Source organism: Suricata suricatta, chromosome 11 (genome assembly GCF_006229205.1).
Source record: "Suricata suricatta isolate VVHF042 chromosome 11, meerkat_22Aug2017_6uvM2_HiC, whole genome shotgun sequence".
NCBI classification, from domain to species: Eukaryota; Metazoa; Chordata; class Mammalia; order Carnivora; family Herpestidae; genus Suricata; species Suricata suricatta.
In genome coordinates, this window is record NC_043710.1 from 1544276 (window position 1) to 1562657 (window position 18382).

General features: G+C 66.5%; 1 protein-coding gene across 5 annotated transcripts in view; it reads left to right on the plus strand.

Moving 5' to 3' along the window:
- The first annotated feature begins 5216 nt into the window (after window positions 1-5216).
- TSPAN32 (tetraspanin 32) overlaps window positions 5217-18382 on the plus strand; it is a 15697-nt gene continuing 2531 nt past the window's right edge. For 2 of the 5 annotated variants that reach the window (XM_029914957.1, XM_029914956.1), the window contains exons 1-9: window positions 5217-5308; window positions 5775-5889; window positions 6629-6726; window positions 10321-10395; window positions 13582-13683; window positions 14194-14280; window positions 15884-15967; window positions 16218-16309; window positions 17046-18380. In XM_029914957.1, the coding sequence (XP_029770817.1) occupies window positions 5243-5308; window positions 5775-5889; window positions 6629-6726; window positions 10321-10395; window positions 13582-13683; window positions 14194-14280; window positions 15884-15967; window positions 16218-16309; window positions 17046-17226 (900 nt within the window). In that variant the 5' untranslated portion in view covers window positions 5217-5242 and the 3' untranslated portion in view covers window positions 17227-18380. The other 3 variants (XM_029914958.1, XM_029914955.1, XM_029914959.1) reach the window with 3 other exon arrangements.

Here is an 18382-nt window from a genome sequence, read left to right on the forward strand (position 1 = left end):
GGGTCGCAGCGTGGGGAGGGGCCACGTGGGAGGTCTCCCAGCTCTCTGTTCAGCATCTGTAAACTGAAGCCGCTTAATGAACAGAACCGACCTGGCCGGCCCAGTCGGCGGAGCGCGGCACTCTTGATCTCAGGGTTCAGAGTTCAAGCCCCACGTTGAGTGAGAGGTTACTTAAAAATAAAATCTTAAAAACAAAACAAATCTATTTAAAAACAAGGCTTTACCAGGTCGGTGGCTGCCACGGGCCACGGGGCGCTCGATCCGCTCCGGCCGTCGCCGTGCCTGCAAGGGCTGGCCCGCCTCTCCCGGACCCTCCCGCCTCCGCACAGGCCCCGACCGGCTGGGTGATGGGGGTGCTGGGACTCGCCGCCCCCCGGTCTCCTGGGTGGAGGCTCGGCGTCCATCCTGCCCCCCCGGAACTCGGCACTGCTGTGCGTGGACCCTCGTCCTGGGGACGGGCGGCTCTGGCGGCCCCACACGGCCTGTCCCACCGGCACGGCCTCCCTCCAGGGCCCGGGAACCCGCCAGCTGCTGAGCGTGTCAGCTCCATTACACCCTCGGGAGCAGGGGAGGAGGCTGCGGGGTGCTCTCTAAGTACGAGGTGGACGTGTGGGGCCGAGGCCACACGACACAACAGGGGTGGTCTTAAGCCTTGCACACTTATCCTCACGGCTCTGGAGGCCGCGAGCCCGAGGCGAGGCCCTGCTCGGCTCCTGGTGAGCCCCGCTTCCCGGTGTGCACGTGCGGGGGCACCCATCCCATCACGGACCCCACCCTCAGGCCCTCACCTGCCCCCGACCCTGGGGTAAGGCTTCGGCTGGGAACGGGGGGCCAGGCGGCAGATGCTGGCACAGAGCCGCCGCCTAAGGCTGAAGTCCGGTCCCATCCCGTCCCTCACTTGCCGTCACCTCCACCCCAACCCTGGCCAGCCTCAGGAGACAGAGGGTCTGTTGGAGAGACTCCCCAGCGCGTGGGGTCTGCCGCCCGAATGGGAGATGGAAGACAGGGCAACCCGGGGTCCCCAAGGGGGTGGACGTGGCCCGAAGCGACAGGGCTGACGGGCAGGGGTGAGTGCTTTGCACTGTGTGGTCGGCGGACCCTGTTTCAGTACGAGTTAAGTCAATCCCAGGAGGGCTGAAGTGTCTGCTGTGAAGTCCCCGGGGGGGCTGGGGGCTGGGCACCACCGGTGGGAGCACCCAGTCCACACTCCTTGGTGAGGCCTGGGCCCGGGGCAGGGGCTGCTGGTCCCCAGCCCCACCTAGGGAAGCCCTGGGAGGGTCTGGACACCCTGCTCCCACAGCCTGGAGCCTCCAGCCCTTAGTCCGCATCTTCCGTCACCAGACGCCAGGTCTCGGCCAGGTGGCAGTGTGGCCCGGGCAGGGCCGGGGCTCCGTGGTGCCTGGGGGCCCACATGCCGTTCCGGAGCTGCCTCTGGCACTCCTCTGTGTGCGTGCAGGGGTGCGGCCCTCCCAGGCCCCACCCCACCCCTTCATGGGCAGGACAAGCTCTGTCCCAGAATCTCGAGGTGACGGAGCAGCGCCCAGAGCTCCGAGCCCGGACGTGCCCTGACGCCTGGGGTGGACCCTCCTGGGGGACATGGGGTTCCTGGGGCTGAGCGGGTCCGACATGGTGCCCTCAGCCACCCCAGACATCAGGCGATCGGAAAGGAGAGCCGCCCATCCCTGCCCGGGCACAGGGAGGGGGGCTGCCTCAGGGGGGCACACGTCTGGGCTTCTGGAAACAATATCAGAATCAGGGCAAAGTGCAGAGAGAAGGCCGGAGGCTGGACTGAGGTCCCCGTGTAGCCCTGAGAGGCCTCACAGCACTCAGCCCACCCCTGGGTGAGTGGTCCACACACAGGGCAGTCAGAAGGCCATGAGCTCATGGGGACCCCAGTGGGCTGGGGCGGTGACCCGTGCGTCCCCCTGGGTGGGGAAGGCCTTGGCGCTACCCCCCAGGCCCGCAGGCCTCTGCTTGTCCCTGATGGAAGGCGGGAGGCTCTCCCAGGCCTCCCTCTGCGCAGCTGTCAGGAAGGAGGGGAGAGGCTGCCACCTCCTGGCCCCAGGGAAGTAACCTCCAGGTGGCAAGGGCCTGCTTCTGTGCCAATGTCCCGTTAGCCGGGTCCCAGGCAGAGAGCTGACCGAGCAAGAGAGCAAGTGGGCAGCTGCACGGATGAACAGAGTGAAAGGGCATGAGGGGGAGCATGTGATGAAGGGCGGATGCCCGAAGGAGCAGGCGGGGGGCGGATAGTTGGGCAGGTGGGCAGGTTGGCAGGTAGGCAAGCAGTAAGGTGAATGGATGGGCAGGTGGGCAGGTGGGCTGGTGGGCAGGTGGGCAGACGGGTGGGTGGGCGGACAGGCAGGTGGTGGGTGGGCTGGTGGGCGGGTGACATCACTGAACAGGTGGCAGTCTTGGTGGAGGAGCAGTTAATGGACTGAGGGCGGGTAAGTGGAGGAGGAGAGGCCACGGCGCAGGGAGTGGACAGGCAGAGACAGCACCACCGTGCCCGTCCCCCTCCCTGTGCTGTGAGACTGGGGTGCTGGGCATAACCACGCTGTCAAACACAAGTTACCGTAGGACAGCTTCAGATTTACAGAAACATTGCAAAGATACTGCAGAGAGTTTGCGCACACCCTACCCCCGCTTCCCCCACATCAACCTCTGAGGTGGCTGTGGGACATTTGTCACAGCACATCCGTGACTGTCGACCCACTATTGTTCACTAAAGGTCCGCACTCTTTCAGAGTTCTGTTTTTCCCCAACTCCCTGCTGCTAGCTCAGGTTCTTCCCCTGGTACCCACCCAGGGCACCAGGCCAGGCTCGCTGTGGGGTGCCCCTCAGTTGGGATCTGTCGTCTGGGGTGTGTGTCACGGTCAGACGGGGTTGTGGGTTTGGAAAAAGGCCACGGGGGAAAGCGTGCCCGGGCTTCCCCTCCCCTTGTGCCCGGGCTCCTGCTCCCCACCTGCCTCGTCCCTGCGATGCTGGCCTTGCTCGCCTGGTGGCAGTGCGCGTCAGGTGCAGCCGGTCTGTGGTCTCCGGAAGGACATGCTGTGACGGCCACAGTGGAGGGGTGGGGGGCTGGGCGCCCCGTGGAAGTGCACCTGCACACAGTATCTGGGCTTCTCCAGGCCGGCGGGGGTCCTGGCAGGTCGCCTGCTCCTCCCCTCCCTGGGCTCTTGCCCAGCGTGGGCGCCTGGGTGTCTGTGTGATGGGGGGGCTACCTACCCGCTGTCGCCCAGCACCACGTCGCCCAGCGGGGTCTCTGCTGTCCCAGCCTCGGCCACGGGGAGCGCTTTCAGTCAGCTCCTATGACAAACAGTTTCCAATGACCCAATTAATTATTAGATGAGGTCGGGGAGGAGGAAGGAAAAAGGAGGTCGCTGGCCAGCAAATAACGCATTACTCACACGCGCACACACGTGTGCAAGCGCTCCCCCACGCACCCGGCATCGTCCGTGGGAAAGAGAGCAGGGGACAGCCCGGGCTGGCTCGCGGTGGGGGTCCGAGGGCACAGACGGCAGTGTCCCGCGGGGCCCGCCCTCCGGGATCGGCCTGCCGCTTCAGGCCCCCTCGAGGCTCCCGCAGGTCAGTGGCCACCCGGGTGCCTGGAGGCGATGGGCGAGTGGCTGAGGCCGGGTAGCCGGGAGGGTGGGGGCTTCTTCTCCAGATGCTCTTCCTCTGGCGCCTGAGGGTGGGGGGTGCCGGGGCACATGTGGTAGGGGGAGAAGGGGCTGTGGTCAGAGCCTGGTCTGTGGAGGGTCCAACCCGGGGGCCTTGCGTCCTGCCCACGAGGGATCCGGCACCGGGAGGAGAGGACACGCGAGGTCATCCGGGCAGAGTGCCCGGTGTGCAGCGTGCGCTCAGCAGGGCAGGGCAGGAGCCCAGGCCCGGCCCCAAAAGCCCTTCTCCAGCCTCAGCGCAGAGGCACCTGGGCGCCGGCAGGGAACAGGGTCACCTCCCTGCATCTCACGAGGCTGCCAGGCACTGTCTTTCTCACCAAAGTTGGAGAAAAGTGACAGCGGCGAGCGGCGGACCTCGAGGAGACAGCGGTGCACCCGGCGTCCTGCGCTTTCACTCCTGCCGCCCCTCGGTCACACCTGGGCTCCGTCTGGAGCGGTGCCACAGACACATGGCATCGGAGATGCCCTTGTGCCTCTGCAGACCCCGGGGGTGGTGCTCCTAGGACCTGAGTGGAGGGCCTGGGGGCGCTGGGATGGTGGAGGGGTCCCGGCTGCCCCTGCTCTTGGTGGGGGGTGGGGGGAGGGGATGGCCAGGGTGGCTGGTTTCCAGAGGCCAAGGGGTGACCTCACCTGCAGCTGTCGGGGCGGCCCCTCCCGTGCTGAGGCCCCCAGTGTCCAGGGGGGACCCCACACCAGAGACACAGGGAGGGAGCTGGCCCAGCACAGAGGTGAGCCCCCCGCCCGCCGGGTCAGTCCCGCCTCCGCCAGCAGCACAGCAGTGGCCCCGTGGTACAAGCCGGCCATGACAAGGCCTGAGACGGTGGTTTGCCCAGGTGTCCCCTCCGGGGGACGCGGCCCCACCTGAGTTTGTGGCCGGCCTCATGTCGGGTTTGCATCACTCAGTCACAGGCTGGGGTTCTGACAAGGCCTCCCTGGGCCCCCCAGCTGGGCACGTGGTGCCCTCCAGAGGGTCTGCCCCAAATTACTCCTTTGTACCACGGAGGCCTTGAGAACCAAATTCCCTTTCCAAATATTTTGTCATCACAGAACCTTTCAAATGGCGTTTCACGAGATGAGACGCCAGCACTGACGTTGGGATTAGATCCTGTCCCCACATTCCTCCCAGAACCGGGCCTGAGGCAGGCTTCTGCTCGCCTGCTCCCAAGACGGGAAGCTCACTCCCTATGCGGGCACCTTCTCTACGCACTACCTCCTCTCACCTCCTCCCAGGATGTGCTCGGAGGCCACAAGAGCAAGGCTGCACTCTCGGGGGCAAGCCTCAGACCCCTCCAGAGGTCCTGGTGCCTTGGGTGCGGCTGGGGGACAGCAGGGCGAGGCAGGAGCTGGCTGCACCACCCCTCCCCTGCCGGCCTGCCTTTGTGTCCTCCAGGGCAGCCAGAGGCTCAGTTCTCTGGGTGTGCTGACAAACACGGAGATGCAACCTACCTCCTGGGCGGCAGCTGTGGTCAGAGGCCCCCGCCCAGCTGGAAACCACAGTGAGCGGGGAGGAGTAGGGGGAGGAAGGAAGGAGGGAAGAGGAGAAGGGACCAGAGAAGGCCACCATGCAGTGCCGGAGTCGAGTCAGGGTGGCCAAATGCCAGATGCTGGTCACCAGCTCCTTTGTCTTGGTAACAGGCTGGTCAGGTGGGAAGGGTGGGGGGTGGGCCGTGTTACTGGACCTCTGGGACTGTGGCTCCCCGCTACCCTGCTGTCCTATCCTGGCTCTGGGACATGCACTGGGGGCCCCTGGTGGTGGACTCCTGGCAGGTGACTGTGGGGGCAGGTCAGAGAGGGGCAGGGGGCAGCGGGGGGAGGGGGCTGCTAGGGGTGAGGTGGACCCATCCTCTGCTGTGCAGACAGAATTATCCAAGGTTCTGGGTCCTGGCAGCAGCCGGACAATGAATGTGCATGTGGCGGCGTGTGTGTCGGGCCGTCTGTGTGTGCCGCGGGGTGTCTGGGAAAAGGTGAGCCTGTCAAGTGAGAGTCTGAAGCCGAGAGAGGTTGGTCAGGCGGCCCAGGACACCCAGCCCCACTCCCTGGGACCCCATCGGCACCCAGCCCTGCCCCCGCGCTGCGGGTCTGCCCCACCCCCAGCTCCTGGGCCTTTCTATGGCCACCCTGGCAGCTGGCAGCTACTTCGGGGCCCACTTTGCTGTCATCGGCCGTGCATCCTCAGACAGGACCCCCTATGAGGCCACACGCCGCTGGGGTAAGTGATGTCCTGTTGGGGGAGCGGGGGGGCTCAGGTGCAAAGGCCATGGCGGGGGCCTCCTGGGGGGGGCCAGGCTGGGCCGCACAGTGGGTCGGGATAGAGGGCCACCCCCGGGTCCTTCTCCACTGGGCGGAGCGGGGGCCTGGGACACAGCCTCGGCTTCTCCCTAGGTCTCCCGTCCTCCCCTGGGGGCCTGGGGGACAGGTGGGACTGTCACGTGGCACGCAGGCGGCCTTGTGTCCTGGAGGAGTTGCTCCAGATCAAAGGGGCCCGGACCTGACTACACTCTGGGGCTTGGTCTCAGGCAAGAGCACAGGATGCCAAGGAAGGCAGCCGTGGGGGAAACTGAGGCCCACAGGATCAGGCTGTGGTTCCAGCCCCAGGCCTCCTGCCCCATAGGCTTTTTGCTCTGAAGCCAGAATCCTGGGGCAGGAAGCCTGGGGCTCAAGCCTGGACTGATAAGACACCCCACACTTGCCTGGCGGCTTCTGAGATAGTCCGGGCGGCTGCAGGAAAGCAGGAGTGGGGGCAGGGCCTCGGGCCTCTGAGCACTGGGAGGAGAGGGGGTGGGTGGCGGGCGCCACATCCCTGCCGGAGCGGTTCGTGGACCTATTCCGAGCTCCCAGAAGCCCACCCCCCAAGTGTACCCTTAGGTCAGATTTCAGACACAGGCCCTGCTTACTCGGGGACCCCCGTCCTGGGCACCCCTAACCTCCTCCTCTCTCTCCCCACCCAGCCTTCTGCACCAGCATCAGCCTGGCCGGGCTCCTGACCCTGGGAGCCGTGCTGGGTGCTGTCGCCACTGTGAGGGAGGCCGGGGGCCTGATGGCAGCGGTGAGTTCTCCCTGCCCCCAGCCCCCCACCCCTGGGACGGGATCCAGAGCCGGCGGGACTGGGAGCAGCCCCCAGTGTCCGGATAGAGACAGTGGCCCGAAGGCTGTGCGCCAGCAGGGACCCCCATCTCCCTGGGCCAGCCAGGGCCCGTCTGCCAGGCCTACTTCACGCCATCATCCAGGGGACTGAGAAAGGCAGTCGGCCCTCCCAGGCCTGGGAGCCATTGCCAAGGGCCCGGGGGTACCGTTCTGTTAGACTGGAGGCTCTGGGAACCAGCTTCCGTTTCCTGTTACGAGGAGACCGGGAGAGGCAGGGACGTGCCGCCCACACCCCTCTGCTGGCCGGATCACCCGTAGGCCTGTCTGTCCTGCCCCTCTGGTGTGAGCCCTCCTCCCCTAAGGGACCTGGGCTCTCGCCTGCTCCCACGGCCGCTGGCACATCCCCCTGCCCCAGCCTGGGGCCTTCCGGGACTCTGCGGCCCGCCTGGCAGAAAGTCCAGTTGCCAGAGGCAGGCCGGGCGAGGACCCAGACGGGGTCCACAGAGCCGGCCAGAGGGTCCTCGGCTCCTCCGGGATCGAAGTCAAAGGCGAGCGTGAAAGTGACAACAGTTACCGAATGGGGTCAGAGTGTCTGGGAGACTCGGAAAGGAGAGGAAAGCGAGTCTCTGTCACTCGGGGCTTTCACTGGAAAGGGGGCCAGGGGTACGTGTTTCCTCAGGAATCCAGGGGGGTCTGGTCAGGGTGAGCCGCAGCCAGGCCTGCCCGCGCGGCAACTCCACAGCCCACCGCCCGGAGCTCCGGGACTCGGTTCTTCCTAGGTGTCAGTAGGTGCTTGGAGCCTAGGCCCGCAGGGCGAGACCCACGAAGCTTCTTGCTTCCCCCTTGGAGTGAGAACCTGGCTCCTTTGGTTTACTCCGACATAAGGGGGGGCCACAGAGTAACTGGGGGGAAAGGGGGGTAGCGGAGAAACAGTCGACTCGCTGCCCTTCTAAACCGGGAGCCCCTTCCGCTCCCTGCAGCCCCGTGGGTCTCCCAGGCCCCGTCTCCCCCCTCCAGCCACCCTCTCCTGCTCCCAGCCCTCTGCTCCTGCAGACCCCGCCCCCACCCCGTGAGGGGTTCTTGGGGGCGCCAGCCCAGGGGCTGACCCCCCCGCCTCCCGGAGGGCTGCCAGGACTCTCCACCCAGCCTGTGTCAGCTGTCTGTGGAATGACTCCTGGTTTGTAGGGACACAGTCATCTCCTTAAGCTGTGATCCCGGGTGGGCTGGCGGGTGGGGGGGGGACTGAGACCCTGCTGGCTGGTAGGCAGGGCCGGCGTGAGGTTGGGGGGCCGGGGCGCTGGCGTGTGCGGTCCGTCTGTGTGGCCAGCAGCCGGGGGGCCGGCTCCGGGAGCTGACAGGCAGCTTGTCCCCCCCCCACCCCCAGCGGAGCCCTAAGGCTGGGGGCCCGCCCGGAGAGGCCCGCGCACCGGCCGCCAGGGGGCGCCATGGCGCCGGACCGAAGCCGTGCAGCTTCAGGAGGCGGAAGGCGCTCCAGTCCCGCAGTTCACGCTCCGGGCATCCGCTCCAGGCGTCCCCAGCCCCAGGCTGTGCTTCCGGGCCCAGCTCCTCCGGGGCGCCTTCCGCTCTGGCCTGTGGGCAGGGGTCAGGAACACGGGGACTGCCCCGACAGCCACCTGCGACCCCCACCCCCAGCCTGGGCCCCCAGCAGCCCCCGAGGGCCCCGCGCCCAGAGCCGCCCCTGCGCCTGCACCTGCGTGCACGTGGTGCCCGGAGCAGCGCGTGCGGAGAGACCAGCAAGCAGGGGGACCCCTACCGCCCCCGCCTCCTCCGGCCTAGCCCCACACAGGCCTCGGATCAGGAAATGAACCAGCTTGTTCGGCTGCTGGAGCCTGAGCATGGCCTAAAGGGTGGCTGATTTATTCCTGTTTTTATTTATTTTATTTAGAGAAAGCAAATGCTGGGGCTGGGCTGGCGGCACCCAGCAGCTCCAGGCCCTGCAGGCCCTTGGGGAGCTGAGGTGGGCCTGGGGCCGCCTGAGGCCCTCTCTGCAGGCAGGCGGTGGAGGGAGGGAGGTGACGTGCTCTCTCCTGAGGAGTGAAGTGATTTCTGGAAAATGCTGGTCCCCTGAGCTGGCTCAGGGCCTCCAGCCTGGGAGGCAGTGCTTCGATGGTTTCCAGATGGAGAAAGGAGGCCTTCGGCCAGTCAGGGAGGAGGAGAAGGAAGACAGGGGGAGGAGGGGGAGGAGGAGGGGAGGAGGGAGGGGAGGAAGGAGGAGAGGAGGAGGAGAGATGGAGAAAGAGGAAGAGAGGGAGGGGAAGAGGAGGAGGAGGAAGAGGGATGAGGAGGGGGGAGGAAGGTGGAGCCGTCCTCAGGACAGGCGGGCAGGAGGCAGCAGGCGAAGGCGGGGGGCTGCCAGCCAGCCCACCACCCCAGAGCAGAGCCAGAGGCCCCTGTGCTGGTACCAAGTTTGGGGACTGATGTGGGTGGCCTGCTCCTTCCCGGCGCCTGGCGGAGGCCCCTGGCATGGACTGTTCTTTGTCCTGCCCCGACCAGGCCAGCGTCCCGTGTCTGTGTCTGCGGGCATCTGTCTATTCCAGTGGCCATCGATTCTCCTGGGTGTCACCCTTAGCGAGGCGGCCGCTGGGTGGGGAGAAGCCGGCCGCAGTCTGCCCGAGGCTGCGGACAGTCCAGGGAGGGCCCAGTGTCTGCTGGGCCAGTGACGCCCCCCATGCAGTCGCGGTGCCGTCACAAAGCCAGTGCGGCGGGGAGGAGGGCCACACACGTGTCAGGCCTCCGGCGCCTGGGCTGTGACCCGTGGCCGCCGGCTAGACTGCCCAGGACTCCAGGAGACCTGGCCCGAGACCCGGGGCCGAGGGTCACCGGCACGCGGGGGGCCGGTCAAGCTCCGGGTGGGGGCGATGTCCCGGGGGCGGCAGGTAGTCTGCGGTGACCCTCTGAAGCTGTCCACGAAAGCTCGGGTCGTGCCCGTTTCTCAGGGGCTGACAGCTCCGACCGCCAAGTCAGAGAAAGGAGGGCACCGTGGGGGGCTGGAGATGGAAGGACTTTCCCCCAGAGAACTCCATCTCCTCCAGTGCTGGGGCCCCAGGGAGCCGGGGGGGGGGGGCCCTCTGCTGGACTCCCCCTACCTCGGGGTGCCCCGGCTGCCCCAGCTCCTTACGGCCAGAGCCGCAGAGGCTGGGGCTTGACCCAGAGGCACGGTCCAGAAAGCAAAAACAAAGGAGCCTGCGGAAGCCCCCCACCCCCCAACCCCTGTGCCAGAGCCGCTCCACCCAGCTGACCTCCTGTAAAGGGGAAGCGTCTTCTCCCGGATCCCCAGCCCAGCTCGGCGCCGCCCCCGGAAGCAGCCCCCCGGGCAGGGGTTCCCACCATCCCAGGGGCTGCCTCCTCCCTGGGGGTGGGGGGATGTGGCTCTGCCACCACCCCCCACGAGCCAGAAGGAGCCAACAGGGGAAGAATTCCCCAAACGTGCCAGAAGGGCTGAAAACAGTGTGCCTGCAGCCCTCGGCCCGCGCGTGCCCCATGCCCTTGAGGTGGCTGGCCAGGCCACACAGGTGACCGCGTCCCCTCTGCCCAGGGCTTCCTGTGCTTTGCGCTGGGCTTCTGCGCCCTGGTGCAGGTGGCCGTCTGGAAGTTCCACAACCCCACCCAGGTGAGTGCCACCCTGCCCCGGTCACACAGTGGCAGCCCCTGCACCAGGTGAAGTCAGGCCCTCCACGGGGAGGGACCACTCGGGGGCGGGGACAGGAGCTCCCCACTACAGGCCTCGGAACCCCCCAGGCCCTAAGAAGGGGCCGCGTGTTGGGAAGGGGGCAAGGAGCCGGGGGGAGGGGCAGCGGACCTGAGGGGTTGACTGGCCAGGCCTGTGTTGGGGGCACTGGCCCAGCAGCCCGGCCGGCGTCCAGGCCTTATCCCCGGAGCAGGGGCGGTGGGAGGCCGTGGAGGGGCGAGGCTGCCCTCCTGAGGGCACTTCCCGGGTGGGCTCTTCCCCAGGGCTTGCGAGTTGGTAGTGAGGGGCGGTGACGCCCCTGGGGACGGTGGGGACGGACCCCGGCCGGAGGCGACTCCTTCCTTCCCGTCATGTCCCCACAGCTGTTGTCCCCGGACTTGCTGTCTCAGCAGGGTGTGGCCCGCTCCGGGTGTGAGGGGCCGTCCCAGTTTGGGGTTTGAGGGGAGGCCCCAGCTCCAGGACTACTCGGTCACCAGCGCCCCGGCCCCCAGAGAGCATGCAGGAGCCGGGCTCGAAGCCCAGGGGGCGGGGCCGGACCCCAGTGGGCGGGGATGAGGCCCTGAGTGGGCGGGGACGAGCCCCGGGGGCGCAGGGCCGGCTCTCTGCTCCTGCAGAAGGTCTGTCTGAATCCAGAGCTGAGGCGGAGCTGAGGGCCGCCAGGGGGAGCAGCCGGCCCCTGGCTGGGCGGTGACCGGGCCCCGAGCCTCTGCGCAGGCGGATGGGACCACACCCAGGGCCTGACCATCCTGCCGCTTAGGCCCCGCCTGCCTGACTCTCTGCGGTCCCTCCTCCCACCTGCCTCAGTTTCTCCGTGTGCTCCCCAAGGGCAAACTCGGTTTCTGGCAAAACCCTGGCAGGCAGCCGGGGACAAGCCGGGGTTTCTTGCCTCTGTCCCAAGTCCCAGCAGCCCCGGCGTCCCTGTTGCCTCCGAAGATGGTCAGGCAGGAGACCGAGGGTCCCAGGGGCAGCGGGGTCAGGAGACTGTGTGCCGTCAGGTGTGTGCTGGGCCTCTCCAGTCCTGGCTTCCCTTGCCCTCGGATATGGGCCTGGTTTCTCCCTCACGCGGTCCCCGGATGGAGGGGGCTGGGCCAAGGCCAGGTGTGAGGGTCATGCCCTTCTGGAGAGGAGGTGCTCAGGCCCAGGGGTCCCAGTCCAGGCACACTGCCTGAGCCAATGCCTCTTCGCCCTTCCTGCCTGAAGTTTATCCTGAACAGCCCCCCACCTCGCATCATTTGGGGTCACCCCCTGTGACCAGGTGGGAATCTGAGAGGCGCGCTGTCTTGGGGGGGGTGAGAGTTCAGGGACCCCAAGATCCCCTCCACGCCTGTGGCTCCAAGCCCATCCTAGGGGCACCCCCGGGGTCCTGAAGGTCAGGCTCAAGGAGGGGGGCCCCAGCAGGAAGCACAGAGGCCTCTGAGACCGCCTGGTCCACCCCAGTTTTCTCAGGGGGAAACAAGGCCTCGGCCCCCAGAGCACCCCCAAGCCCAGTAAAGGGCGCAGAAGCCCAGGCCTGTGGGAGGAGTCCAGCCCAGCCCCCACTGCCAGGCCCTGGCGTCTGGGGTGAGGGCGTGGCTTTGCCCCAAGCAGGGGCTCGTGCCTCCCGCTTCTGGGGCCATGGGGACAGACCCCACTCCGCACGTGCTCTTCTCTTCCTGTGGGAGACGACAGTCCTGAGAGCCGGCGCGGGCCGCCTGGCTCCTCCCTGGGCCCTGGCCGGGAGACGCAACCCGAGGCCGGTCAGGCTGGCTCCTTGCCTCAGTCGCTCACCCACTCGCCGAGGCCCCCAGACTCACAGGGACGCCCTCCCATGAGGACACAGTGGCTTCCTGGGTTCCCCTTTATTTTATACCTGGAGGTATACCAGAGGCGGAGAGAAGGCCACTAGCCAGACCCTGCTGTGGCCTGGCCAGCCTGGCGCCTGCCCGCTGGCCCAGGGCACTGCCCACCTCCCGGCCGGTTAGCTAGAAATCAGCTGAGCCAGTTTGAGATGACTTGCAGGGCAGTGTTTCAAGGGGAGGGTCCCTGAGGGCCAGAAGGGGGTGCGGAGGGGTTGACAAATGTCCCTCTGGCTCAGCGGGAGCCTTGGACATGCCGGGTAAGAGAGCCACTGTGGCCCGCCTACCCCGTCCTCCGGGCCGCCAGCAGGGCTGCCACCTTTTCCAGGAGCATGTGTGAGTGGCCAGAGCAGGCATGGGTCATCCATTGACCCCCAGCCCCTGGGGACAGCCCTGAGCAGCCATCACTGTGTCCCAGCTGTAGACGTGACAACAGCACGGGGTGGAGAGAGGGGCAAGGGAGGGCTCAGGGTCACTAAGAAGGGTCAGGAGGCATCATAGGCCAGGGCACCTCAATGAAGCCCGTGCCAGGAGACCATCGACTCCAGAGCAGTCAGGGAAGCCTTCCGGAAGGAGGTGAGATTCCAGTTTGTCTCTGAAGCACTAATTTGACAAGGGGTGGGCTTTTAGGTTTGGGGGAACAGGGTGAGCAGAGGCAGAAGGTGCTCAGGAACGTGGAGGCAGTGAGGTCCGGGTGATGCCGGGGTGTGGAGGGGAGACAGCCCGGCGGGGCCCCTGTCCACGCCTTCCATCTCCATTATCTGCCTCGTCTGCTCAGAGCCGGCCCTGGATGCCCGTGGCTTCTCAGTCAAAGGCCTTCCCCGGAGCCCAGCTGCCCAGGCTCTCCGGGACCCAGCCGGTGGCTCTGGGGAGAGACTTAGCCCATCGCTGGGGGCTGAGCTCCTGGCAGGGGCCTTCCCCGCCTCACCCCTACTTCCAGATCCACAGAAGGAGGGCGACGCTTCCCCCCACTAGGCCCTCTATGCTCGAAAAGATCAGAGCAGGAGGTGAGCGGGGCTCAGGACTCTGGCTTATCATGCAGACCCCTGTCCCCAGGGCAGGACTGTGGCATTAGTGGCCATTCCTGTGGGGAGAGATCCCCAGGCTTCAGCCTGGGGGACCACTGTGACCGGCCTCCCAGGAGCCCTCAGGGGCCTGTGCCTGCTGGAAGGAGGAGGGGCTATTTGGAAGGCACATGCCCCCGCCCCATCCCTCCTCCTCGGGAAGGGGCTTCACCGGCACAGAGGCCCTTCCCGAGATGCTTTCGGTGCAGGTGGAGGACGCCGTGTTGGACGCCTACGACCTGGTGTATGACCAGGCGGTGAGGAGCGGGCCCAGCACCGTGCGGCAGCAGCTGGCAGCCATTCAGGACACGGTGAGTGTGCAGGGGTGGGGCGGGGGGGGGGGCTCCTTCTCATCAGGCAGCTCTGGGATGCTCGGCCTCTCCAGGTGGATCACAACCCAGAAAATGGGTACAGGGTGCCCCCCCGAGCCAGTCAGCCGGGGCCAGGCGCGGGGCAGGGGGTCCCGGGACGCAGGCCACTGACACCCTCGCCCTCTTGGTGGTGGTCAGGGGCGGCCTGGGCAGGGCTGGCATCCTAATTTGGGGGGGGTGGCCGAAGCGAAATGAAGAAGGCTTCTCATAAACAATGATGGAAGATTTCAAGTTGGTGACAGCACAGAATAAGCAGGCCTGGTGGCCTCAGGGTCCCAGCCTGAGAGGCCAGGCTGGGCGCTTGTGCTGTGCCCTGGGCAGGCGGCTGTGGTGACCGCTTGCCGCCCACACTTAGCGGACCTCCTCTGACAGGGCTGCCCCCCCCCCCCGGGTAGAGGGGGCCAGGTCCCCCACCCCGGAGAGCAAACCCGCCCCTCTGTGCCCTTGCAGTTCCAGTGCTGTGGGAAGACCTCTCCTTTCGGCCTCTTGGGGGACGCGGAGGCCAGTCTGTGTCCTGGGGAGGAGGCCGCCAGACAGGTGAGGAGGGGAGCGGGGAGCGGGACCCCCACCAGCCGCTGCAGGGCTCCCGGACAGGGCGCGGAGGGCTGGACTCGGCCCCAGGCTCTGATCAGGACACCACCGCCTCGCACACTTTCAGCTCAGGGCTCCACAAGGCCAGGCCTGCCCTCAGAAGCCTCCAGAAGCACAGAAGGCGGTGGAAGACAGACCCTGATCGGGAAGGGGGCTCCTCCCCAAGGAGCCGGAAGGGCGTTCATGGAGGGAGGCGCATGGAGGGTCAGCTTGGCCACAGTCAGCCGCCCAAGGGCTTCAGCAACAGAAGCAGGGAAGTCCCTTCCTCCCCAGAGAGGGGCCTGGCCCTCCCTCCGACCACCCCCCAGCCCTCCCCCAACCCACCGCCTTCCCCGCTCCCCTCCCCCATGTCCGGGAAACAAACCCACCCCTATCTGTGGGCCAGAGGCTCCTGGCCGCCCTCCAAGAAACAGACAGGAGGATGCAAATGGCTCCAGGCCCAGCGAGGGAGGGAGCCAACACAGCGCCAATGGGCGGTGTGCAGGGGAGGAGTGAGGGCAAAGGAGGGCTCACAGGGCCCGGCAGGGGGCTTCCTGCCACCCCAGGAGAGGCTTCAGGTGCCCATCTGCAAAGCTGGGTGAGGGACTGCTTTGCGACCCTCCAGGATGGTGGGGTCCCCACTGGAAAGGCCTCAGAGGGTGGGCATGGGCTCTGGAGCTGCCCTGGGAGCGCGCAGGGAGGGGCTGGGGTGAGTCCTGGCTGGTGGTCTGACCCCCACAGGGGCAGTGGGGCTGATCCAGGGCCGGTCCCCTCCCCCCCTGCACCCCAGGGCACCCAGGCTGCAGCGTCGTGGCCCAGAGCTCTGGGGGCCAGAGGCCCCCGCCTCCAGGCAGCTGAAGCCAGTCCTGCGGCCCAGGGGTGAGCAGGGCAGGACTCCGGCCAGGGCAGGGGCGCAGGCGGCAGCACTGGGCCCAGCAAACATATGGACAGATAGATGCACAGACAGACAGCAGGCCAGCCTCCCTCCTGCCTCCCAGCCTTCAGAGCAACCTCCCCACCTGCCCCAGATGCCAGCATCTTCCCCAAAACCAAATGCCACCATGTGAGTGGTTCAGAGGTGGGACGGTCACCTTCCTTTTCCTGGAGAGAGAGCCTCTGCAGAGGCCATGCCCTGGGGAGGCGCTGGGAGCCGGGGATGGAGCGAGGAGGCCGGCGCGGCCCAGGACCCCATGCCTCTCCACCAGCGTTTTCTCTGCCCCTCCCGTTCGCCGGCACCCCTGGGCCCCCCTCACAGAGGCTCTGCACCCAGCCCTGGGCCAGGGAGTGAGGGAGAGCCAGCCCGCCCACGGCAGCCAGACGCATGACCCGGCTCGGGCTGCTCAGAGGTCGCCTAAGAAAGGCACGTGCTGAGCCCTGGGGGGGGCCACCTCCAGTCCCCGTGGGGGTCTACTGCCTCCCACTGGTGTTCACCTGTTTGAGATGCCTCTCCCCAGAGCTCCCGGGCCCCGCCGACTCCCCAGCACCCCAGCATTTGGCTTAGGTGGGCCCTTGACCCTGGGCAGGGGAGGGGAAGTGAGAGCGGGCGCTTCATGAGCTGCTCTCTGCTCAGGACTGCCTGGTGGGGATCAGGAGCTCCCTGAGGACGTACGGACACATCGCCTCCATCCTCACTGGCATCGGCCTGGCCTCCATGGTACACGCGCCCTCCCTTGGCACCCCTGCCCCCCCCCCCGGCCCCTGCATCCACAGGGCCCCCACCCCAATGCAAGGGCAGACGGGGCAGCGCCAGGCCAGCATCTCCGGGCCGGGGCAACCTCGGGGCTCCCCGTCTGCAGGGAACCAAAGAGGAGGCCGCTGACCCCGGGAAGGCAGTCTGGGGGGGATGGTGCCCACCTCCGAGACGGGCGGGAGCCCCGCAGCGCCCACACCCTTCCTCCCCCCAGGTGTACGCCATGGGGCTCAGCTCCTTCCTCTGGTTCGCCATTCGCACAGGCAGCAGCCTGGACCGCAGGGGCAAATACACCCTGAGCCGCAGGTAGGCCCGCCCGCCGCCTCCACAGCCCCGGGGCAGACAGAGGCAGGTACCCGAGTCTGGGTGCTCACGGGCCAGGGGGCGCTGCCCCTCCCCACCCCCGGATGTCCCTGCCGCTCCTGGGCCGCTGGGACCCTGGACCCAGGCTGTCCTCTAGGGCAGGCTCTTTGGGGGTGGCTGGCCACGCTGAGGGAGGGGGGCCGCTAGGCCAGCACGCACCCCTACAGCCCCACAGGGACGCCCCTCTTCACCACACTCCTCACCGAGACCCAGCCTTACAAGAGCTGCCTCCACCAACCCCGGGAGATGGGTGCTGCTAGGCCCTGAACTAGTCCCAGGCCCCAGGGCTCCCCGTGCACAAGGGGCAGGGGGACCCACACTCAGCAGCCAAGAAGCCCCTTCTGGCCCGTCGGTGATCACCGACCCAGCCGCTCACTCTAGCCTTCCAGGCCGCTCCCTGTGCAGGCATCCTGCCCCGGCCTGGTGCATTCTAGAACAGCCTCACAGTCCCCTCTGCCTCTCAGCACCCGTGGCTGCCGGTCCCAGGAGCCTGGCTTCTTCAGACGCTCCCTGGGGGTGCGGGGGTGGGGGTGGCCACGCTCCATCAGCTCACCGAAGTGGACGTTCCTGATGGCCGCCTGGGGGCCTGGGTGCAAGCGGGCCCTCGGAGGGCCCTGGGCTCCTCCAGGACCAGCTGAGGCTGCTTCAACCACCTGTCCTGCCACCTGTCTCCGCACAGAGGCGAGTCGGCCCAGACTGAGCCTTCCAAGGGGTCGGGGAGGTGCCTGCTACCGCAGCGCAGAGGGCCCGGGAAGGAGGCCCGCTCCGTCTCAGCAGACAAAGGGACCTGGGGTCACTGTCAGACTCCGTGGGAACAGACTGGGGAGTGGTCAGAGCAGAGAAGCCACGGGCAGGCTTGACGGGCAGAGCCCTGGGCCGAGCTGGTCCGGGCTCCCCACGGGCCGCAGGATCGGGGAGCCCCCACCTCCAGGCTCAGTGCGCCACCTCCACTTCTCGTGCGAGGCCTTCACCTCCGAGCCAGTGAGGCAGGCCTGTCTTCTCGGGCTGACACCCCCTGACTTCCTCCTTGCCTTGGCCGGGGCGCTCACCGCCGGCAAGGGCTCCTGCTGCGGCAGGCGGCCCCCTGGGAACCTCGCATCTCTGGTGGAACCCCATGCTTCCGGTAGGGTGTTCACAGGTGCCAGGGCCGAAGGCAGGACCTCTGGGGATGCGAGAGGGCACCGTAGACCTCCCAGGTCCCAGGCCGCTCCCAACTACCTCTCTCGGTTCCGTCTAGCCGCCCCTGATCGTGGCCACCTGCTGGGAGCCCCACCGGCCTTGCTGGATGACATGGCCACAGTAAGGAAGTGGTAGACGTTGCAAGGCTCCTGCCACAGGGGTGGAAACTGGTGTCTCCTTCCACTGCTCGTGTGAAATTAAGCCTGTTGCTATTGATGAGGCCTCACAATGCTCCAAATCAGGCCGATATTCCCCAGAAACCTCATGGGAGGAAGCATATTCCCACCTCTGTGAAGAGGAAGCTAAACAAGGCACAGCAGATGTTTGTCGAAAGGTTTTTCTATTGAGCTTCACAAACTCATGACATGGATAATAAAGGGGGTTAAAGAACACAATAATATTTACTCTGGCCCGGAGATAGAAAGCCTAACTTAGGAAACAGAAACCAACAGGAGCCAGGCACAAGCTACTGCGCATACGTAGCTAATTGGTGCCCATTGTGACGATGGGTAAGAGGAGTTACCACTTAAACTCACATGCAAAGGCCACACATCTAGGGCACCTGTGGGGCTTACACCTCCAACATCAAAGAACAAGGTGGACAAAAGGTTTACTTACTAACCATCGGGAATATATTCTTCCTCCTGTGAGCCAGGTAGAATGCCTCCTAGCCCTGTCTATGACTGAATCTTAGCGTCATTGTTATAGAATGTGTTTGCTGTCTGCTCCTCACTGAAAACATCCTGCTCTCTTCTTAGTTGTGAGATTTACTACCGGTTCAAACAAATGTGTGTTATCTGCTTTTCCCTGAGAACATCCTGTCATCCTATGACGTGT